The sequence below is a fragment of the Polyodon spathula genome, unplaced genomic scaffold, assembly GCF_017654505.1.
Source record: "Polyodon spathula isolate WHYD16114869_AA unplaced genomic scaffold, ASM1765450v1 scaffolds_1422, whole genome shotgun sequence".
Classification (NCBI taxonomy): domain Eukaryota; kingdom Metazoa; phylum Chordata; class Actinopteri; order Acipenseriformes; family Polyodontidae; genus Polyodon; species Polyodon spathula.
The window spans coordinates 18,794-42,747 of record NW_024472902.1 but is presented as its reverse complement, the minus strand read 5'-3'; the positions used below and the strand labels follow the sequence as shown (position 1 = coordinate 42,747).

General features: G+C 45.5%; 2 protein-coding genes across 4 annotated transcripts; one reads left to right on the top strand and one right to left on the bottom strand.

The window, feature by feature from the left end:
* The first annotated feature begins 59 nt into the window (after window positions 1-59).
* ptpa (protein phosphatase 2 phosphatase activator) lies at window positions 60-13,077 on the top strand. 3 transcript variants are annotated; one of them, XM_041242747.1, is made up of 10 exons: window positions 60-275; window positions 1,318-1,427; window positions 1,954-2,040; window positions 2,893-3,018; window positions 3,547-3,664; window positions 4,053-4,152; window positions 4,306-4,430; window positions 5,447-5,547; window positions 7,243-7,350; window positions 11,984-13,077. In XM_041242747.1, the coding sequence occupies exons 1-10, from the start codon at window positions 251-253 to the stop codon at window positions 12,056-12,058; spliced, it is 975 nt and encodes a 324-aa protein (XP_041098681.1). In that variant the 5' UTR covers window positions 60-250; the 3' UTR covers window positions 12,059-13,077. The 3 variants fall into 3 exon arrangements, with proteins under 3 accessions (XP_041098681.1, XP_041098683.1, XP_041098682.1); XM_041242748.1 differs by lacking the exon at window positions 60-275 and adding an exon at window positions 546-642; XM_041242749.1 differs by lacking the exon at window positions 2,893-3,018.
* A 6,639-nt stretch (window positions 13,078-19,716) lies between these two features.
* ier5l (immediate early response 5-like) lies at window positions 19,717-21,067 on the bottom strand. Its single transcript, XM_041242803.1, has one exon. It carries the CDS (start codon window positions 20,850-20,852, stop codon window positions 19,932-19,934), a length of 921 nt encoding a protein of 306 aa, XP_041098737.1. The 5' UTR covers window positions 20,853-21,067; the 3' UTR covers window positions 19,717-19,931.
* Between the last annotated feature and the right edge of the window lie 2,887 nt (window positions 21,068-23,954).

Sequence of the window (23,954 nt, the reverse complement as noted above, 5' to 3'; positions counted from 1 at the left end):
TTCTCATCGCTAGTACTCGCTGTCAAACACCCAACTTTGCCCCTCACAAAATGGCGTTTTGTTTACGTTCACGTTTCGCAAGCAAACTTAAAACGATGCGTAAAAAATCCGCCAGTCCACAAAGGAGAAGTGTTTTAAATCAATTACGTGCGAACAAAATTGCGTGTGCGCGTTTTATTTGTAATTAGTGTGGGTGTGAATGTGAAAGGTGAAAGGTGCTGTTGTGGGTTGGTTAACCCTCTCATGAAACATGGCCCAGGCCGAGCAGCAGGCAGGTAAGCGCCGGGGTTTATTTGCAGATGTATTCAGTTTACACGTCGCTGGGTTTGCACGGTGGACCTGCGTGCTTCACTGCCAGCTGGAGCAGAACTTTGCGAAGTGTTTTTGTTATTTAAAAAACATTGTTAAAGGTTTATTTTAATGTAAAAAGAATAACAATGAGGCGGTTTCATATTGTTGTACTTCCATTGTGAACGGGAGGGGCAGGAGATATTCAACCTGAAGATGTAAACACGTTAATAAAGAGAGACTCACGAGTAGAGTAGTTTAAGGATGCGTGATGGAAGTGGCACCTGAGAACCTGTCGTGCTGTGCCTTGTCAAAGTAACTAGCTCGCTGCGGTTAGAAACGCAGAACGAAAAGGTGGGTACACGTCTACAAATTAAAATAATGCCTCTTGCAATATATTATATCGTGATTTAATAACAGAGCGTTTTATTGAAGCGTTTTGTGAATAAATTGATTTTGAAATGCAGTCTGTGTGTGTCTATCTATGTCTGTATATATGAGATGGGGATGGAAAATAAGACTCCCATTGTATAGCAGTTTCTTGTGGACTCTCTGGTATTAAATCCCTCTCTACTTTAATGCGTAGCAGGGAGCCTGCCAAAAGCACAGCAGGAATAAGGGAGCTGATGTATTATTTATCTGGGCCGGAGATTAGGTTAGCAGCCTTCGGGGACGAGCCTTTAGCCTCTGAAATGTTTGCACAAAGAGATGATGTTGTTATAGTTGGAGTTTAGATGCTGTTCCATTGCTCAGATGTTTACTACCATGTTCTAAAGTTATCTAGAAGTGACAGGAAGATGTATCATCCATGCAGTGCAACACCCTGAACCTGAATTCCAGGTTTGACTGCAAGCTTGATTAGCTACCGTGTACAGGTAACAAGCTCAGGTGTGTCTTACTGAACGCCTAGTAAAACCAGGAATGGGTCAAACTGCTGTGCAATGGGAGTCTTATCACCACCCCTGGACTGTAGTACGGACCGGTCATCTCTCGTTTTGTTTGTTTTCCCCAACGTGTGCTCTCGTTCAGGCTCCTCTCCCGAAGATGGCGTGCCACACCTCCCTGCCAGCCTCAGCTTCATGGTCCCCAAGAAGGAGATCCACATGGTGCCCGACATGGGCAAGTGGAAACGCTCGCAGGTACAACACTGGGCAAAGAGCTACTCAAACCGGCATTGGATGGCATGAATGTGATAAGAATGCTTCATCTTAGACACCCTATGTGTAAATGTAGGTGGCGCTGTAGAGCTCAGAACACCCATAGCTTACTCCAGGGATGGGGTAGACGGCCATTGGTCCTTCCAGTGTAAGGGATGTAATTTTAAAGGGATAAATAGTGGCAGATCTTAGTAACGCTGCTACCTTGTCAATTGTATAAACCAGGTGATCATGCACTTTATAGTGTGTAGTATTGCTAATAAGTAAGTCTACACATCGCTACTTTTAGGGGGATCACAGCTGGACTGACATAGTTAAATAGCGACGGTATTTACATCAGCCACACTGTAGATCATTAAAATAGTGTTCAGTTGAAGCAATGCACCTCATAACTACACCCCCGATCTTAGCGAAGGGTAGGGAGCCCTAGTTCACATGCGAAGCTGACAGTACAGATTTTATTGACTCTGCTGGCTCTTAGGTTTTGAATGTGTGTCTTTGTTTTCAGGCGTATGCTGATTACATTGGCTTCATCCTGACTCTGAATGAAGCGGTGAAGGGGAAGAAGCTCACGTGTGATTATAAAGTGTCAGAGGTGTGGCTCAAGTGTTTGTATTTCTTTTTCATGTATTTTGTGTTTCACAGAGCAGGGTTTGCACAGGGTGAGGCTGTTTGGCACACACACACACACGCACAAAGGACCCCAACGTGCAAGCACACATTGATCCGGTCTCGCACCTCGACAGATCTCTCCTTTAATAATTGATTCAGTGATGGCGGGGGGGTTGCAGCTGTGCCGTCACTCTCGTGTGAAAGATGGCTGTTCTGAGATCTCTGGCAGCCTCTAAGTGAAGCGGCTGAGCCCCCTGGGGGGCCGGGCAGCACTTCCACAGAGCTGGGGAGCAGCTGCGGCTTCCTGGCCTGACTGCGGCACCCCCCTCCCACTTCCATTATCCATAATACCACAGTCCTCATTCTAAGCCACAACAACAATAATAATAATAATAATAATTAGAGAGACATTTCAGCTTATGCTGCCTGCTACAGATTTTCCTTTGTCCTCTGATTTTATGACAGTAGATGTATCCCTTTTTAAAGCTCTATAATGCCAGCCATTCTTCTCTGTTGGGGTGAGTTCAGTTTCTGATATTGTATCGATTTTCTCTACTTGATTAAGTTTCTTATAATTTTACCATTCACAAATATATGTGCGTATGTATGTATGCAGGGATGGAAATTAAGCTCCCACTGCAAAGCTTTTTGATCCATTCCTTGTTTTTAGTTTAATAAGACATACCTGAGCTTGTTACCTGTACACACTAGCTAATCATGCTCATAGTAAAACCTGGAGTGCGTGAGTCTGCTATGCAATAGGAGTCTTATTCCCATCCCTGCGATGTATGTATATGTAGAGTTTAAACTGTGCTCCTGTGGTTGCCACTTGCAGAGTATAGAGAATCTGCTGGCTCTGCTCAATACCCTGGACCGGTGGATCGATGAGACCCCTCCCATAGACCAGCCCTCTCGGTTTGGGAACAAAGCCTTCCGGCTGTGGTACGCCAAGCTGGATCGGGTACGACCACGCTCCCCCCACCCTTTCATTAACACTGTATTGATTCCACGCATTGCAGCTGTGCTGAAACAGCATGTTCACGAGGTGGCTCCCGGAGCTGGCTCTGTAGGGGAGCAGTAGCACACTTTGCTGCTGCTGTACCTGCCGTATGCAAGCTCTGTTTTGGGTAACAACTCGATGAGAGACTGGGAGTGTCGTTTGAAGTCCTTTAACCTGCTGATGCTTTCAGTGTTTCTTTTGTGTCAGTTACTTGGTTGTTGCTGTATTTAGTTAAGTTTAGTTTGTTCACTTTGTGCCCGCAGGATTGGCACGGGTACATCTCAACAGTGCCTCGCTAATACAAAGAGAGACCAAAGTAGACCGTACTCAGTAAAATATCAGCACAACAATGGCATAATTCCAGAGAAAGATAAACACACAGTTTGATTGCAGCTAAAACAAGTTGATCTCGAGCGCAGACTGAGCTGGGCAGCGGTTTTAAACCCGGAGAGGCTTGACGATGTGCCCGTGTCGTTGTTTCTCTCGCAGGAGGCTGAGAATCTGTTGCGCTCGGTGATCCCTCCGGCACTCGATGCTGCTGTCCCAGAGGTAGCGCTGTATTTGAAGGAAGCTGTTGGGAACTCTACCAGGATAGACTACGGGACAGGTAACCCTGCCATCCTCTGTGGCACCGTGGCCCTCGCCACGGCCCGTTATCCATGCTGCAATCCCTCCGCAAGGCAAACCCCACGTAAAACTGCATATGCATTCCTGCCAAGGTGCTTGTGAGGTGACTGTGGTTTGCTCATGGAGTACCACTAGATGGAGCTGTTGCTACAGTGAATCTACAATAAGGTTTAGCCTCCGTATGAGATGTCATGCTACAGTGGATTGCTCCTAGTCACAGATCATTGTTTACCAGCTGGGTTGTACTGCGTGTTATTGTGCTGTACGCATGCATAGTGTGTAACAGGCATTAAGCACTCATTCTTACAGTACAGTGGTATTGAAAAGGGTTTCTTCTGTCTTCTCTCACTGTGTTCCTCTGTGCTCAGGGCACGAAGCTGCCTTTGCAGCTTTCCTGTGCTGCCTGTGTAAGATCGGGGTGCTGAGGGTGGATGACCAGCTCGCCATCGTCTTCAAAGTGTTTGACAGGTGAGGAGCAAACCCTGAAACCTGCGGAAGCGAGGTCCCCAGCTGAGTGCTTGTTTTAAATTGGGAGCTCCTGCCTCGGTGTGGGAGCGGAGCTGGAATGCCGTGACGTTCTAACGTTCCAAATGCTGAGGGTTCCCGGGTTTTGATTGGCAGGTACCTGAAGTTGATGCGCAAGCTGCAGAAGACGTACCGGATGGAGCCGGCGGGCAGCCAGGGGGTCTGGGGGCTGGACGACTTCCAGTTCCTACCCTTCATCTGGGGCAGCGCCCAACTCGTAGGTAAAGCAGCCTTTCACACAACCAGGGGAGGGGTGGAAACCACTACAGAGCAGGCATGGGCACAAGAGATGTTCTCTGTTCAATCAGGCGGCCCCTTCCTGCACTGTCTGCACCAAACATCCATGTGAAATGGTTGTGCTTTGCTTAAAGACACTGCACAGCTGAAGGAAACACAGAGGTCACCGTTAAGACTTGCACCACTGCTGCAGGATTTATGAGATGACGTGTGTGCTTTTGTTTCACGTAGAGGTGACCATACTCTGGTTCTCTGGTCTAATCTGCGGGTTTAATTCTGTACTGGGATTATGAGCCTGAAATAAAATGGTGAATTGATTTGTTTGCCCAGCTGCGTTCGGATATTAGCTGCTAGATTCTTCAGTCATCATAAAAGGTTTCTTTGCTTCCTAAGTTCTGATAAGATTTTAACTTGTGTGACCTCCTGATGGCTAGATTCTGTAAACGCGTGTGTGTTTAATGATGTCAATTGCATTTTTGTTTTGCTGCCGTTTTAACATAATTTCAATCTGAATTGTAGGTTAACAAAAACAAATCTGAGATGGAAATAGGACTCCCATTGCATAGCAGTTTTGAGCCGTTGCAGATTTTACTCAAACTTGCATTGGTCTGACTTATCAAGTCTGTAGGAAAACCTGGTACGGCTCAAACTGTTGTGATGCGGGAGTCTCTTTTTCTGTCTCTGCAGCTGACAAGCAGATAAGGGAAGAGAACCAAGATGTTGTTCTGAGTTCAGATCAGTGCCTTTGTGAAGCTGAGCAGCCCGAGGTTCCCCCTTGTGTATTGTTGCATTTGCAGTGTGGATTGTGCGCTGAAATGTGCACGCTGTAGAGCAGTACACTGTTAAAAAGCAGTGCGTGCTGCAGGACTATCTGGAAAATAATCTTTAAGGCAAGATTTTCAGTGGCTGCAGAAGAAAATAACTTGCTGTAGTGACACCCAGTGGAATGCAGTGGCTCTGACATTATTTTTTCGATTTTGTGTTTATTTTGTGTTTATAGATCAACCGACTCTGGAGCCCCGGCACTTTGTTGATGAGAAGATAGTAAACGAACACCACAAAGATTACATGTTTATGGAGTGCATCAAGTTCATTAACGAGGTGAGGTATCATTTATCATTGCTGCAGTGTGAAATTGCGTTTTCTTTCCCTCCTCTGAAACTGTGTTCAATTGAGAAATCTGAAATGTGACAGTCGGTCTGGTTCGTAAAGTTCACCAGCAAACCTGTTCAACGGGATCAGTCATCTACCGGCCATGTGTTACGTTTAGTTTGCTTAACTCAATGGATAATGACCCACGTTTAAAAAAAATAAATAAATAAAACTTTAGCTGTATTGTTTCTCTGAGTCAAACTGGGAAAACCCCACTTATAGACTTTTCACCAGTTATTAGATTTTGATCCTCCATACAGCCAATCGGAGGTCCGCACAGAACCGTGGCGACCAGTCGGAATGTATGTTGCAACATCTCTCCGCATCTCTTCACTGTTTCTCTTATAAGCTCCACAGATGTTGGCCGGGTCACTGTTGAGATTTGCTTAGCTGGTCAGTCTTGCTCCCTCTTTGGAAATCCCAGGACTGGTTTCTGCTTTAATACAAATTGTGAAAGTGAAACTCCCACCAATATCGCAACTAGCTGGGGAGTTTTTGCCTCTGTTGCCTGTGCCTGGGTGTTAGAATAGATACTGTGTTAGACAGAGTAAAGGTCACTTGATGTTTTTTGAGCAGCCTTTCAGATGAAGGCTCATTTCACAGAATAGCAGAGTCTCGTCTGAAGAGGTAGATAAAAAGATTGATCAGATGTAGAAAAATGAAGTGTTGCTCATTATGTAGGACAAAAACGTGAATATTGTTGTAATGTAAGGAAAGTGCATGATGTGAGAGAAAACACTACAATCAGAACTGTCTGCACTGTGCATACTGGGGTGGCTGAGAGTCAGATCATTCATGAATTGGTGGGTGAGATAAAAAATCATAATCATTCTGAACAGATAGTGTGTGTGTGTGTGTATATATATATGTGTGTGTGTGTGTATATATATATATATAAAACATAATATGCTTTTTTAATATAGTTTTTCTGCTCTTTATGTAAAAATATTCTAGCTAGAATGTGTTGACTTGCTGTGTCTCGTGAGTCTGTGTTGTAATGTCCTCTTCCTCATGGCTTGTGAAGGGTGGGGGTGCTGCAGCTGTGGCCTGGGTTTCTAAATGTATCTGAGAAGGGTTTACATAGACTCTTCCCAGCACAAACAGGCAGAGGGGGGGGGGGGGGGGGGGGGGGCTAAGGGGGGGGGGGGGGGGGGGGGGGGGGGGGGGGAGCCATGACTTTAGAGAGAGAGAGAGAGCGGATGAGGTAAGAACGCATGGCTGTGAGTCATTTCCTTCCCTATATGGCCCTGTGAATCACTCCTCCCTCAGGGGACCCTGCTGGCCTCAGCCTGTCCTCTTCCAGGCAGAGAGGAGCGAGAGCCGTTCTCACGCAAGACTGAGAGAAGACTGAGAGAGAGAGAACACTGCACAAAGCCCTGTGTTCAGTGTGATTAAATAACACACTGGATACAGCGCTGGGCTGCAGTATGGGAGGGAATGGGTTACACTATCTCAGTTGATAATGTGCTGGGCTGCAGTGTGAGAGCCAGTGTTTTCAGAAGGCTCCGTTTTAGTTGCTCATTGTATAAAGTCTTGGGAGGAGCCGGGTTCAGATAGCTCCATTGCACTGTGGAAAGAAGTGTGAGTTTCTGTGAGTGGAAGATCCACTCCGGCTCTGTGTTCATTCTCTTGTGTGCATTTCAGATGAAGACGGGCCCGTTCGCTGAGCACTCCAACCAGCTGTGGAACATCAGCGCCGTCCCCACCTGGTCCAAAGTCAATCAGGGACTCATCCGAATGTACAAGGCAGAGGTAGGCTTCCTCCCTGTAATAAAACACACACGCAATACCGACACACCAAAGCCACGAGACTGTGTGCACCTCACAGTCCAGTACACGTGGTAACACACACGATGAACCCCTGCAATAAGAAAACACCATCATTCTTTTGTTCCACAGTCTCTCTGAGGGGCGGCTGCAGGACGGGTTCAGAGGTGCCCTGAAAGCACACTTAGAAACATGACCCTGACACCTGACCAAGTTCATAGGCCAGGGGGGATCCTTTCATTCACGTGATCGCTGCTGTTAGGAGCTTGAGGGTTATCTTAAATACAAAACCTCGCTCTCATACATATCGTCAGTAGTCTTCATTCCCAGTGCCCGAGTTAACAGTATGCAGCTTTTATCACACAGCAAAAGGAGGTGACTGTGAGGAGACTCGATCGATTGAGAGCGATTCCTCTGGTCATGTCAGTGAAGCAAGCTTAGGAGTCCTTGATCACCACTTGCTGAAGTAGATGCCTCCAAAGAGCAAGCTGTGAATCAATACCAGATTGGTCTCCAAAGAGAAATTCTGCATCTCGGTTCTTTGTTCGATCCTTTTCTAACCTGATGATGCACACAGCACAGGATGCATTCTGTGAATCCTGTCTGGTTTGGAACCCACCCACTGATTTCCCCCCCCCCCCTGTCCTGTCAGCTGTGGTGTTTTTCCGTTGCCGTGGAAATGGCTGGCAGTGCAGGAGGAAGTCAGAGGGTGGAGACAAGGTCTGTTTCAGATGTCGCATCCTGTGTGTACAGAGGGGTTACATTGCTGTGCTGAAGCAGCACAGAACTGAGAGAAGTAAGTTGTAAGAACAGGACAGAACCCCCCCCCCTCCCCGAGAACCAAGACAAGGAAGCAGATCAGGAATGAGTACAGGTTTACCTTGATAAACAAACTGAGATTTCTCCTTCCAGTACACATTACACACAATTATCGCATGTCACTAAATTAGAATGGAGTGATCGTTTCCCAAAACAGTGAAATCCTCCATTTGACTCTGCTGTGGAATGCATGCAGTAGTCTTGTAAAAAGAAGAGATTTAATTTTAAAGAAATTGGAAGATTTGGATGAAGTGAAATGGATGTCACGGATGGAGTTGGCTGATTCCTTCAGTCATGACAGGCTTTGGAATAAAATGTTTTCATGTTTTTGTGCCGGGGCAAATGATTCAGATAATAACTCAGGCACGACTTGAAATGTGTTCTCAGGAAATGACCACGTTCATATTCGTCTATAGAACAGGGTTTATTCAAAGGAAACTGACGCTCGACTGAAAAGAAACGGCACGCATTCCGCTGCACAGAAGAGCATTTTCTCAGCTCACTTTAATAAATAATGAGATAAGGCAGCAGGGTTATTTAATTCCTGATATTTTTTTTTACTGTAATGTGGTACGAATTATACTTTGTTTTATAGATAATTCTAAATGAACATACTATTCAAACGTTCGAACACAAAAACCCCATCTTAATCCAGAACTAATATATTTAACTATTTCTAGAACCATTTGCAGCTGTGGAGCCTGGGACAGCCCTGCAAACGAGCCCCAGTGAGTGCAGCCTGGGAGGGGGAGGGGGGGTCCTCAACCCACCCCCCACCCGGGGACCCACATGTGCAGGGGGTGGGGGTGTAATCCAATCCCAGCATTGCCTGCAGCAGGAATTGAGGGAATTGAAAGCGAAGGCTGTCTGAAGCAGGAAACAAAGATGATGGGAGCTATAGGGGTGTGTTTTTTTTTTTTTTTTCAGCATAATGAAAACCATGTGCCTCCCCATACTGGCGGGTGTGTCCGCATTGATTTAGAAGCTCTCTGTCTAACTCTAACCTAATCTCTGGGATGGGGGGGGGGGGTGTTCCAGTCTTGCATTGCCTGATATTATGATATTATTATTATTGCAATCTGAATTTATAATAGTGCACAGCACTTTTTGAGACTCTACTCTGCTTTTTTGTTAAAGGCACAGCACTTAAGACTTTAATGCATTTTTATACCTGCTGTTAAATATCATATTGGTATGCGTTTGTGTGTGCACACATTTTCAAAACTGTATTCCTTACAGTTACTAAACATGTCAAGAAAATCCCCTTAGTAAATGCAGAGTTAAAAAGACATCTTCTGACTCTCGCTCCTCTGAGAATCCCCCCTTAGTTAGTCCCCCCCCCAGTTCCCTGGCCCTTTGACCTCTGGCCTTTGACTGATTACTGGGGCCTGTGTCAGGTTCTGCAGCCCTCCCAGGGAGAATGCAGCCTCTGTCTCCTTCACTTCCACAAGAGCCGGGCCTCTGAGAGGAAATGAGCAGAGACTTCCTGCCAGGGCCGGGGAGAGAGGGAGGTCACACACACACCCCCACACACAGCAGTGGCTCTGTGTTTCAGAGTCTCTGTAACAGGGAGGGCGGAGCTGTCAGGAACCCTAGACAGAGAGAGGCAGGTAGGGGGCAGTCAACACTGGGCACATGGCTCCCTGCTGTGGGTCAAATCTCGTGAGTCGACCATGCCATGGGCAGATTGAAGAGTGCAAACCAGTTGTTGTGAGAGGTAGGGGTGCAGAGCAGTGTGGTCCACATGAAAATCAAATACATTGCACAAATTACTTCTGTTTTCCGAATTGTGCTACCGTCTCTCCTTTCCCCTCAAATTCTGTTTTTAGTTTTGGCCATGGAGGAGGGGAGGGGGGGAAAGCCCAAAAAGCACCCTGCTGCATTTGTGTTTCAGTCCAAGAATGGAAGGGTTAAGTGCGCTGCAGAGGAAGGCTGGCCCCGCCCCTCAGCCCACATCCTGTGTTTACGGTCAGGCTGCATGCCTTCTCAGTCTGTCTCCACTGAGCGAGGCAGCCAGCCCCACCCCACCCCCCTCGCTGCCTCCTGACTCTCACTCTGTTTCGACAGCCCACAGCTGAGATCGACCGAGTCCAGATTTTACTCTCTCTCTGAGAAAAACAGCGTGTTTCTGCTCTCCCGTTCGAGTGATACAGTAAGATTTGCAGAAGCAACTACAGCCCATGCGTTTAGTCCCTTCATCAAGCTGGATCACAGCTGGGTACATTCAAATAACCTTGTGTGGATTGGAATTGAGTTTCACCATTATTTTAACATTGTGCATATAGTTATATCTGTGACTTAGTGAGGACAGCTGAGCACAAGTTATTAAGAGGGTCCGAGGGTTATATGGAGGGGCGTATCCTTCAGTCTCCATCACATGTCTATATTTGTCACCCTCACGTTTTGACATGCATGTTTGGAGGGTGTAGGTCAGGATGATTGACTTGTTCATGGCACTGATCTCTTTTGATTTTGTTTCCACGTTCTCGGACGTACTGCGCTGCGGTGGTATTTTTTCTGTAGGCATTTAACACGGCTGCTGGAATATTTGTGAATACACGTATTCTTTTTAAAATCAGAGGAAAGCCCCAAGGTGAACAGATCCCCCTTCCAATGGTGGTGACTCGCTTCTGTATTTAGGGGTGAGGGGGGGAGAATGAAATGGAAAAGGGTTGAAAAGCAGCTGTCTGAGTACAGTGGAATGACGAGGCATCTTCGTGGTCTTGTGTCTTAGAGAGAGCTCCTAATACAGTGAAGTGATATAAGGCTTGACTTTTTTTTTTTTTAACTATTTTTACATAATAGCCACTGCCCTATTGACAGCACTGAAGAAAATGTCAATATCTTAGGTTGCAATACAAGAGATTCAATCGCAAACATATATTTTTTTTTTTTTAAAAGGCTGCAGTGTTGCTGCATTTCTTTGCACGTGAAGACACCGAGGAGAGGCCTCTAGTCGTTGGATTTTGTTAGGTTGTTTTTTGCAGTACTGTCTTTATCCCCGTTGGCTGGCTTCTAGTTACACGGATGACTAGATGTGAGGTGGCAAGGCAAATGACAACAAAACAACGTGTTAACACTGTATTGAGACATTGTGTTAATAACACTGTATTGAAACAAGGAAAGCCTGCAGTAAGAATGGGCAAACAGTGAAGTCTCGCTATAAAAAAGCACCTAACACAGACAGAGGCGGTGAGAATCTAATCTCAGTGTCACTCTGATTCTAATTCCTGCCTGGGAGGGTTGCTTTCTCTAGCCAAGCCCTGTGTGTGTGTGTGTGTGTGTGTGGCAGGGGGTCTTCAGTAAAGGTGTGATCTCTTTTAATGTTTTTCTTTTTTGAGCCAGGAGCCAGTTCCAGCAGGGGTCAGGAGTTCAGCACTGACCCTTTCTCGGGCAGCATTGTGAGAGTCTGCAGGGCCCTGTTTGCTGTGAAGGAGCTCTGTCATGTTGTGAGATGGGCTCTTCGCTCCAAGGCCAGGGAGGGGATATCGCACTGATATCCTCCTCCCAGTCACACGCGGGGGTTCTCAATCACCCAGCGAACAGGCAGAGGAAACCCAGCACATTCGCAGCATAGAGAGCAACCAGCTATGAGGGTCTGAATCTCTCTAGTATTGCAGGTTTTTATTTGGTCTGATTTTGAGATTTTCTTGTATTTTGAATCAGGTTTTTTATTGAAACTTCTGTTTCACGTTCAGATCTGTGCATTTAAGCCCTGATGCATTTGCTCGCCTCCTGGCCTGGAATCCGTTTCAATCTCTCCTCATTTTCAATTATTGTCTCTCTTTTTCTCTTCCAGTGCCTTGAAAAGTTCCCCGTGATCCAGCACTTCAAGTTCGGCAGCCTGCTCTCTATTCTGTCAGTCAAGCCCTGAGAAAAGCACATCGATAGATAAATAGTCAATAAGTGAATGGATGAATTGCAGAGCCTTTGTTTTGCCGGGCTTCTACAGTGAAGACGCTGTAAATTAGAATTCCCTTCCCCACATGTCTCGCAGTGTAAACTTCTGCATACTTCAGTGCAGCCTCGTTTGGTTTCACTTCTACAATTTGTATTGAGTAACACAGAACTGGGATGGCAAAACCTCCTAGCAGAATAGAACGGTGTAAATAGTTTAGGGGAATGAAAAGTAAGAAAATAGATTTATTGTTATTATTTCTTTGTATGCATAGCGTGCAGGAGCTAGGAACCGGGGCGTGTGTTAAAGTCTTCATGCATTCCCAGGCTGTTCAAAAACCCTTTGCATCCCAGTGAAGCTGAGGGCTGGAGTTCTTCCACTGCCCACCAGTCCGGTTTTTAAAGCAACTGTAAAGGCAAATGAGTGGAGAGAAAACTAGAAAGATGCGTCTGCTTTTTAACATCCATTTCTGTTCCCTTTAACCCATTGCAGCACACTGATCAGATCTGCAGTCCGCAGTACTGTGTTAGAATAGAGCTGCTCACAGCGGCAACAGACGATTTCAGCTGAAGCCCCTGTTTTGTCAGTCGGTTAATTCGGCTTCAAATGAAAGCATTCGAACAATTGCAGCGATTATGATGTCTCTAAAATACTGATTCTGATTCCTGGGAAAGAATTTGGAATTGGAATCGAGGGCTTGGAGCTCCAGGGCTGGGAAGGCTGAGATGATGGATTGAAATCCCAGAGTTACTGGTTATGTTTCGTCCGTCAGGAGGTGTTAAGATCTTCACGGTTTTCGCTGAAGGGAGAGGTCCCGCGTGCCCTGTGTGTGTGTGTGTGTGTGTGTGTGTGTGCGCGCGCGCTGTCACTTGCGTATCATATAGTTCTTTTATTAATTTTTCCTAATTTTGTGTTTAAAAATCAGCACCAGTGTATTGAGCATGGCCTGATAGCATGTACATGTGTCATTACATTTAATAAAAAACTTTACAGTGTGCAATGTGTTTGACTGAATCAATATTTCAAAGGAACGCATCATTCGCAGTGGCAATGCATAGGAGTTCTGGCTCGTGGTCCTGCAATAAATGACCTGCAGGATTGTAAAGAGCAAGGGTTTGAACCGGAGAGCCTTAGTAACATCTCGTAACGTGCATCACATTCCAGGACTCTGGACACCACACTGAACGCAGAGGTTTGTTTGAGAGGCCGCGCAAGCTAACAAATTCATGCAAATGACCTTAAAGTGAGCAAAATTACACAAGCAGACCTGCATAGGATCAGATACATTTGATCAGTTCAGAACTGCAAATATACCCTCTGTGGTGGTTCCAGTGAAAGCCAAACAGCTTCCATAGTGAACAGTTAATTTGAGTCCCGTCTGCTAAACCCCTTCTCGATCCCAGTCCTTTTACACAATGAAATAACAATTTGACCACAATGCTCAAAAAACAGCAGCTGTCTAAATCCAATCTCCATTCAGACTCGTCTGCTCTGTGTTCTGTACAACCCAGCTTCCCTTGATAAGAGGCCCCACCTCTGAGCTCAACGCAGCGCTAAACATTCAGCCAGTAGTCCAGCTGTCTCTCTGCAAGCCTGGCTATGGAGAGGAAGCCCAGCCGTCTCTCGGCAAGCCTGGCTGTGGAGAGAGGAAGCCCAGCCATCTCTGCAAGCCTGGCCGTCTCTCTGCAAGCCTGGCTGTGGAGAGAGGAAGCCCAGCCGTCTCTCTGCAAGCCTGGCTGTGGAGAGAGGAAGCCCAGCCGTCTCTCTGCAAGCCTGGCTGTGGAGAGAGGAAGCCCAGCCGTCTCTCTGCAAGCCTGGCTGTGGAGTGGCAGCACATGGTTTCCATTTTCTTGTGCTGCACACTGGAATTCAGTTTGAGTGGGTTTGAGGTTCATTTAGTTTCCTGTTGCAGAAAAGTCCCATTTATCTCAAATAAGAAGAATACATTTTTTTAGTTTTTTGAATCTTTTTTTATTGAACAGTTCAGTCCTGAATTCTTTTTGTCGAGCTGAAGAATAAACTCCTTTATTGAGTATACATGAGAACTGGACTTAATTTTAATTATTTGTTTTAACATATTTCTCCACTGACTCAGACCGGGACCTAGGAGTCTCGCGAGGTTCCAGGGTGATTTCCAACAGCACACGTTAACATACGACACTGAGAGAAGGCGTTGCCTGGCTTTTTTGTCTTTGCCCGCTGTATTGCAAGCAGCACAGTCAGTAGAACTCGATAAACAGATGAAAATATCTCTTATCCTAATGGATGATGCAGTTGCTGTATTTTAATTACAGAGCTGCGACTCCACAAGGACGCTTTCTTCTGTGGATCTGACGTGTGGGAGGCAGAGCCCTCTTATTCGCTCCTAGACGCACAAGCAGGCTTTTCTTAGTTTATATTTAGCAGCGTTATCCAGCTGAGCTGCAGCTAGGATCCCTCACCTTTCATGACCCCCTGGTTTGCTGTCTCACCCCCCTCCCCTGTAAAGTGTGCTTCTCTGTGGAACTGGCTTTTCCTGGGTCTGTTACTTCTCTCACTGAATTCTCTTCCTGTGTCTGTTACTTCTCTCACTGCACAAAAGTATGTGCTAAATATTGCAGGTATTTTGGGACTCGGCTCTCCTCCTCCTCCTCTTCCACCACCCCCTCCCCCTCCCTCTCCTCCAGCAGCTGTCCGTAGTAGAGGTGTTCAGTTCAGCTGGATGTTGTCAGTTGCCATGGCGCTTGATACAAACTGTTTTGTTTTTTTCGGCCCAGGCCTAGCTCTGCTCACAGCTCCCTCCCCCTCTCTCTCTCTCTCTCTCTCCCTCTCCCTCTCCCTCTCTCAAGCATTCCTTTCACAGGCTTGCCAGACCCAGCCTGAGCAGCACAGCCCCATCACAGACCAGAGGGCTGTGGCATGGGTGACTCTGGGATATTTTACTCTTGTAAAATGTTTCCCACAGTAAAATCACAACAAAGCATAATAAAGCACCATGAAAGTGTGGTACAGCAAAACAAAGTCTAATAAAGCATAGTGAAAGCATGGTAAAGCACAAGCAAGCATTGTAAAGCACAATGAGGTCTGGTAAAGCATAGGAAAGCATTGTAAAGCACAGAGAGGTCTGGTAAAGCAAATTGAAAAGCATGGCAAAACCACAGTAAATTGCAGAGCATAGCCATGGGGGAAGTTAGTGTAGGGAATACGAACAACTGCGTGATTCACTTGTAAATCAGCAGTAAATGAAATGCGCTTTCATGCATTTGAAATGACAGGGCTTCGATTGCAGTGAGCGCTTGCTGGCCCTCACCGCTCGAGGAAGCCGTGTTTATAGGAGATGATCTTTGAGAGCCCCGCTCCGGCTTGCCTGCGTTCCTACTCTCTGCTGACTGTGCTGCGGACAAATCTGCACAGGCTTCCGAGGAGCAGTGTGTTCAGAGCTGCTCCGAGGTGCCTGCTCTCTGTGCTCCTGACAGTCGTTTAGTGTGCAATCTGTTTTGTGCAGTGACACCGTCCCCCCCCCCCCTTCATTTCTCCCTTACTTATTCTGACAGGTAGACCACAGCTGCTCTGGAAATAAAGAAGGGATCTGTCAATGCAGCAGAGCAGTGAAGGGCAACACAACACAATGCAGCTGTATAGCATTTAAGAATTGCCCATGCTTGCTATGTAAGGGGTTGTGAGTGTAGTGAAATAAGAAATAGGGAGACTATCTATCTAGTCATATAGAGGCTGACTCATTTCAAACCAGTCTATATTCGTCTTTCATTGATTTTGGTTAAGGGCTACAGCAGATATTTTGGATCAGGAATTATATTATATATATAATGTTTATATGGATGCACATTGAGAGGGAACTGTCGTATGTAAACGCGCTGAAGCCAGAAAGCGGCGATAACAAAGACGTTTTAAAGCAAACAGAAGGACTGCTGGTGCAGAATACTGTATGCAGTGATGCATTCACGGATTCCGACCACTTTGCAGAATTATGCCCTGAATGCTAAAGCTTGAAACCACTGCTTCTAAACAGCGCCGAAGCTACAACTACCGGAGAACTAAATTCCAGCGAGCCACTTCGGCTACCTTTCGTACTTAATCAAACAGCAGTGCAAAAAAAAAAAAAAGCGCATCTTTTGATGTGATGCAGAAATTACAGCTCTGTGAAAATCATTCGCTTGACCGTGAAGGATAAGCTTGTAGTTCGCCACATCACCGCAAGGAGGCGCTCGCTCTACACAGTTCACCCTTTCCAACAAACCAATTCGTAAACAGGAGGTTAAAATGAAATGTTATTGCTTTAAAAAATAAAAGGTAAGAAAGCGCGTTTAAACTTTAACCCTGAAAATATCATGACTTATACTCCACCCCCGCCAAACTATAGAGGAAGTACTGCTTTAAAACGGCAAGGAAGTCAAACACAACCGGTGCCAAAAACAAACAGAATTATTAGCAGAGGACTTTAGTTTTGATTAGATTATTATTATTTATTTTTTTTAGGTTGATGAACTCAGCCAATTTGCAAATTTATTTAATTAAAAAACAACAGCACAACGCTTTTGGAAAACCACGTTATATTCGTGTGTGTTTGGGCTTTCAAAAAACAAACAAACAAACAAAAAAAAAAACATAATTAAAAATAAAACCGATTTATAATTTTAGAGAGTCAAATTAGCGATTGCAAGACAATGCAAGTCGCCTTTTTTTTTGGACTCGCTGTACAGCTTTGCATGGCACGGCAGGGGAGAAATACTGGGATTAGAAACGCGAGGCTGTGCCCCCCAGGCTGTCCTGTTGCAGAGGTCAGCCGGAGGTGCTGGCGCGCCGAGTCCCTTTAAAACATTCCCTCCTTGCTTGTGAAGAACACCACCAAGCGGCATGCGGCAGTGCTGACAAACTGGGAGGGACACGGAACCGGGGGTGTCTGAGGGCTCCGCAGCGCACTGGGGTCTGGACAGCCGGCTGCGGACAAAACACAACAATCTGCAAGAATTACAGAGCGCACTTAACCCAGCTCGGTTCGGCTCTGGTCTCCCCCAGCAGCCTGCTGGAGTCTGGGGTTTTTATCTTCATATTGGGTTGCATTCTTGCATGTATTTATTATTAATAATAAATGGTTATTTGTATTTATTTTCTAGGTAAGAGTCGACCTTTGTGAATGCTGTTCCTCAACCATTTAACGGCATGCAAAAGTAATTCTCTTTTTGGAGCCAAATCGATGCCTTCAAAATGCTCGAATGCAAGGGGAAGGCTTCAAACATTGACTGGCCCAGCCATGTTATTTTCCAGCTGAAGAAAACAGACGGGACAATCCCAGGATTTTAAGAACCCCCTGCCCTTTTCTAACGATCCTTGCTAGGGTAACGTTGCTGCTTTGTTAACGTGATCAAACTGAACACCGATTTTTAAATTAGCAACACTCTTTCAAATGAAGTGCTTCTTCCAAATGCATGAAGCGACTCAGTGTGCCAGAGTGGAGCTAGTCCAAAAACTTGAGCAGCAAAAACTAAGAGTAACCTGAAGCCAGGCTCTGATTCGATCGCAAAGTACAGCGCCAGTGTTATTGTCCATGCTGTTGGGTGAAACTCAATCAAACTCCCCAGAAGAGCGCCACACGTGCGTTCTGCAGTGAGGAGCATTGAGTGGCTTGTTAAGGTCCTCAAGTGTGATTGAATGGCGCCATAGAAAAACACGTTCCGCCATAGAGCAGCGCTGTGCGGTTTGATTGAATCCACCTCTTGGTTGGAAGGACTCAGTGAAACGGCTCACGTGCCCGTGTGGATGTGCAGTGTCTTCTTTTGTAGAAACGGAACCCGGGCAGGGAGCCAGCCTGCCCCTGCATGTTACATTCCCTGCCTCTCCAGCTGATTTGGAAGGACGATGAAGTTCTCTCTTGTTGAAGCACCCAGGACATATCAGAGCTACACCATGCATGTGTTTGAGAGTGCCCCCCCCCCCCAACAACCCCCATCACAGACAGAAACACGCTTACCGAAAAGCAGTTCGGGCTGGGCATCGGACGAAGTAGAAGCCAGCTTCAGCAATGCCATTTTGTGTCTCCATTGAGGGGGGACAGCTGAACTCGGCCATCATGACTTAAATCCACACATACAAATATACAAACACAGCGGCACAGCGGCCAATGCACACTTTGGGGAACAGGACTGTATTAGGCCCTTGCTAAACAGAAGAGGGAAAACTAAGAGACACCTGTGTGCATTTGTTTTGATGGGAAAGCAGTTGAATATGCCCAGGGTGAAGCTCACACTCGGCTCAGCAGACCCACTGTGGTATTACACTCATAACCCTATAGTGAAGATCAGTAGGTCGCTGCTGTTTTCAAACAGAGACAGCATTCCAATTGCAAGCAAGCATAGGCTGCTGAGGCCACCTGTGTGCGTCTGCTGTATATGATGTCAGCAGTAATAGAGGAGTTATGATGGACGCATAGAGATGACATCTCTGAACAGCTCTGCTCTCCAGCACTTTACAATGCTGGTCAACCCCCCCCTTGAATCAGTACGAAACCCCCCTCAGAACTGCTTTCGGACCGCGCCAGCCTAAACAAGGAGATGCAAACAAAACTGAAAATGTAATTTTCAGGTTTTTTTTTTTTTTTTTTTTTTTTTTTATTTATTAAGATTATAAATTTAAAACAAGTATTTCAAACAGTTTTACCCGGCGATATACAATATATACAAAATTACAAGAATACCAACAAAAATATGGGGGAAGAAAAACGTTTGGAAACTTTTTTTTATTAAATTTTATTTTAATACACATAGTGCTTATATAATGAGAAGGGATGCATGGCAGAACTGAGAGACTTGCCTTTTTACAACAAAAGGTCCAATATTAAAAAAAAAAAACAAACAAACAAACAAAAACACACACAGATCCTAGCCATTGGCATTCATAAATGTCTATGAAAACTGAAACTAGAACAGGTAAACTCTCCACTGCTGACAAACCGTTTGCACCAGATTGCCTTATACCTGCAAGTTTGATTAAAGTGATACGTGCAGTGAACTATGGGAGCTGTAGTTTAATTGCTTCATTCACATTAGTCTGATGGGATGATAAACCAGTGGACTACAAATCCCACATACACCCCCTCCCCCAAATACAGTACCACCGATTCAGTATATCAAACACCAATTCGAACTGCATCTAAAAAGCGAATGATATTCTTTTCTTCCACCCTTCACTGCTTATAGATAGTAAGTACATTGCCAAATTGTGTCTTTTTTTGCACAAATCCATTATTGAAGCCCAAGCAGATATCTGAAACTTAAAAGAAAACTTGAGACTGCGAATATTTTAAGCAAATATTCGTTGTCTCAAATGAGGTGGGTTAATACAACAACAACAAAAAAATGTAAAGTAATTTCTCTTTGTAATTCATCGATTTCAAAATGTGGCGAATACAAACCAATGTTTGCGTATGCCGACGTTTAAAAATCAGGCATCGATTACAGTTTGCTGGAAAGAAAATAACAAATCGACGCATCAAAATGTGCCAGCGTTTTAAAACCCAGTGTACACCAGACACAGGGATAGCACGGAAACACTTTCAAATTGTGGTTTTGTTTAGCGATGCTACTACGTTGAATTAAGGCAACGAAATTAACTTCGTGAGATAATATTCAAAACACACATTTAAAATGTTTAAATAGGTCTGTTTATAAAAAAGACAAAACACACACAATACAAATAAACCTGCACATCGTGATCAAACTATTCCCCTCTCATCCATTTTAACAATGGAAATCTGCTTCGTATTTTAAATAGGTGCTTTATAGCAAAAATAAAGTCAATTTGTTTTAAAACTCTGTACAATTTATAAAGTATATATATCTGATTTACAGCCGGATTAAAAAGCCACGATAGCCCGAGTCCACGCTCCGAGGCTGGCGAGCGTTTGTTTGCTACAGAACTGCCCGTTCAAAGAGAACTCAGAGTCCGCCTGTCTGCTCACCAGCCCCGTAAACCCCGAGCCGAAAATCGAGATCAAATTGGAAATGTTGGAAGTGTCCAGCTGCTCCGAATGAGGGCAGTAAAAGTCTTCGAACCTCGCTCTCTTGCACGGCGTGAAATCCGGAACCTCCTCCGATTCGGTCGCGTAATACCCGAAGTCATACTTGCGCTTCTTGGCCGGTGCCTGTGCGCCCTGGCACTGCACAGCGCAGCAGTCCTGGTAGAGACACCCGCTTTCCACAGTGGTCACGACGTGCGTATCCAGGTCCAACACTGTCGTTTTGTTGCACTGCACAGCGCTCAGCGGGGAAAGATCGCAGTCCGTCACAGGGTAGGCTTCCGCGCAACAGCTCCGGAAAAAAGCCGAGTCCGATTCTTTACAGAGCTCCCCGTTCTGGAGCGCCAAGGCGGCGGCGGAGCAGGCTGCTGTAGCCTGGAGCTGCTGCTGGTGCGGCGTGTGCGCTGGGTGGTTGCTTGCAGGCAGCGCGCAGCTCGCCGGTTCCATGACAAGAGGGCTCCCCGCGCCGTGGCTGCAGCAGTCCCCGCTCGCCTCCACGAGGTCCTCGGCTAAATCGAGTGGGTTCAGCTCCTGGATTTCGTTGCAGACCGTCATCACCTCCTCGTACTGCTGCATCCTGTAGATCTCCGCGTATTTCTCGCTCATGTAAAGCTGCTTGGCGTTCCTCAGGACGTACGAAACCAGGAGGTTCTTGTGCAGCTTTATGCCTCCTCTCTGCGTCCTGGAGTTGTGGATTTTCCGTAAAGAAATCGAAATGAGGCTTTGTGCATCCATGGCACACTCCGCGGTGTTAATCATGTGTTTATTTACTTCTTTTCCTGCCGAAAACAAAACAAGCAGTTCTGTTTAGCGGAGAAGGCGATATTTTGTTCGGGGACGCGTCTGGTTTGCGTGCACAGCATAGGGAAACATTGAGCACCGCTTCCCCGACTCGCCTCGGTGTACGAGCAAGCAATCACCAACTTGCGAGGCAAGCCAGAGTACTTATACCTCGCAGCGGTCACCGCCCCCAAGACTTCAAGCCAATAGAAGCTCAGATTTCTCTGTCATTGCCGTGCGTACCCCGCCTCTTTTGAGCCCGGCCGTCCAATGAGAGAGAGGCGGTTCCTCTGTGCTATTCAAATATCTAACTGACTTTACCAGCCTGGAATGTTCTCAGGAGACAGGCAGACCCAGAGCAGCCGAGGCGATCCGCTTTGCACGCTGGATTCGGGATGCGAGCGGGGGCAACGCGCTCTTGCGTTCTAGCGCACCAGTAGCATTGGTTTCCAAAACTCAGCAACTCAGAACGTTAAAAAAACAAACAAAAAAAGCTTTTTTTTTTTTTTTTTTTGCATAACCCGATCTGAAAAAGTAGAAGTAATTACACACGCATACATCATTCTATACATAATAACAGCTGCCAGAACACGGCTGTGCAATGTGGCACCTCTTAAATAGGTTTGTCTTTAGAGGTTCCTGGACCGTAATTTGATGCGTGTTTTTAAGGGGGGGGTTGGGGGTATGTCAACTGAAGCCCGTGCAAACCCCCTTGCAGTTGCATCTCATTTAGCCTTTGTTACCTCAGAACTATTTTACCTAAGAATTCAGCCTCCTTCCCGGTTTGGTGAAGGTGACCCTTGCTACTCTAGCAGCCATTCTGAATTCTACAATCAGCTGGTCTTCCAGATGCATCGGCAGGCTATCGCACTTCTGGTCCTGTAGCCCAGGCACTGTAAACGCCACAAGAGAAAAACAACTTCAACTACACTGTGATGAGGGATGCTGGTATTAGTAGCACCCCATAGCATCTGCACACTTGAGTGTTCGGTGAATACAATGTTTACCCTTAATGTCCCATAATGATGCCTCTATTAATAAACCCTCCTCGTATCTATTGTGAATCATTCCTGTTAGAGCCAATAATACTATCTGCTGTTAAATTTGGTACTTTTCATTTGGAGTAGATCCGTTTTTATATTAAACTTAAACCTGGTTAGAAAAAATAAAATCAAAATCGGAATCTCAACATTTTCAGTTGCATGGCACAGAGATTATTATTATTATTATTATTATTATTATTATTATTATTATTATTATTATTATTATTATTATTATTATTATTATTATTTGTTTAAATGTTTGGAAGTCCTGTTGTGTGCGACTGATAACTCTTCATGCCTTATTGTATTTGTGCCGAGACAAGGGGGAAAAAAAGTGTCTCTCTCCATCACTTTGATCAACGAGGTTATAAACGAATGATCTGAATTATCGGGTGTGAAGAGACTGCTAAGCACAGAAGTCACCTGGCTTATCCGAATGGCAGCTTGTGAGGGTGTGAGGTCCAGTTCACCCCGCCCAGGTGTGATCTGTGCACTAAACACATTAGTGGAAGAGCTCTGTTGAAATCACAAAGGCTATATTGGTCCACACAATGAGGCAATGTAAATCATTTTCAAAAGGAAGGTTATTGCTTTCAGCCAACCGCTATACATTTTTATCATGCAGATTATTAGAGTGAGATAATCAGAAGAAGAAGAAGAAGAAGAAGAAGAAGAAGAAGAAGAAGAAGAAGAAGAAGAAGAAGAAGAAGTCTGGTTTTGCTTAATTAAGTGAGGGCTGATAGTCTTAAAAAACGTTCCTAAAAACAGCTGAGAATAGTTTAATGAACACCCAGCTTTATTTGCTGTTAAATGGGAATGGCAGTAGACGCTCAGCGTGTGTTTAATGCAGTTTCTGGTACATTAGTAAAACCTGTCTTTCCGTTCAAGAGCTAAGAGTCTATTTTAATAATTTAAATACCACCGTCTTTTAATTCCATAACAATCCACAACTTTAATAACATCACTGAACACACACAAAAAACAATACAGTGAAAAGAGGTCTCTAAAAAAACAGCATTAAGACCCTCCATCATTAACACAGACCCAGACCCAATGAGCATCAGCATTCAAATATTAGACAAGGCTGGATTTCACAGGGGCGGTGTAACACACCGACACAGACAGACAGACAGACAGACAGACAGATAGATAGATATATAGATATGTCCTGGTCTAGACTGACTTAAACAAAATTGAACAAAACCAAATTGTGTGCTCTACTGTGGTGCAATATGAAGCTACTGTTATCTGAAGCAGTGTCCTTTTCTCAGCAGAGTTTGGACATCAAAGCGGTCCGTGCTAACATTCCTCTAGAATTAGTCTCGTAACATTTAAAACAGTTTTTAAACACTTGTTCAAGCCTGTTCCATTTCAAAGCCGCGATATAAATACAGGCTCGCTCCACGCAGTCTTTTTACATTGACTGCACGGGAGGATGCACACAAACTGGACTGCCAACAAGGCAGTTTGCTGATGGGATTTCCCGGGCTGCTGCTGCAACTTTCACATGACCCTTTCCCCTCTCTCAATGGGCTGGCTCAACGGGACTCCTAAAGGCTTCAGTAATTTAATAAAATGCCTTCCTTTAGGAGGTAAAGTGCTTTCTAGAGGCGCTTGTTTCCAGAGTCGACGCTCTAGATCAGTGTGACGTGGACTGTGTCACACATAACCACTTCAGACAGCTTTACACCTGGTACCCATTGAGGGCCCGGGGGTAAACACAGGCATGTAGTGAATGTCACAGCTGGGACTTTAAAAGGAACTCTTAGCCATGTGAGGCTCCAGAAACGAAACCAATGATTAGGGGTTTCAAATGCAGGGCTCCCTGGCTTTAGGGCAGCGTGAGTGGGGCTCCTGTTTGCAGCCATCCTGCCACACTCCCATTCTTACTGTGAGGCAGAACCCAAACAACCCAGCCTCGGAGCTAGGGGGGAGCATGCGATGGTGCACCCGTCTCCTAGCCTGTTTACAACCAGGGCGGAGGTGGGCTGCAAACCGGCCACCTCACACGTCTTCGCCGCTGCGCATGGTTCATCTC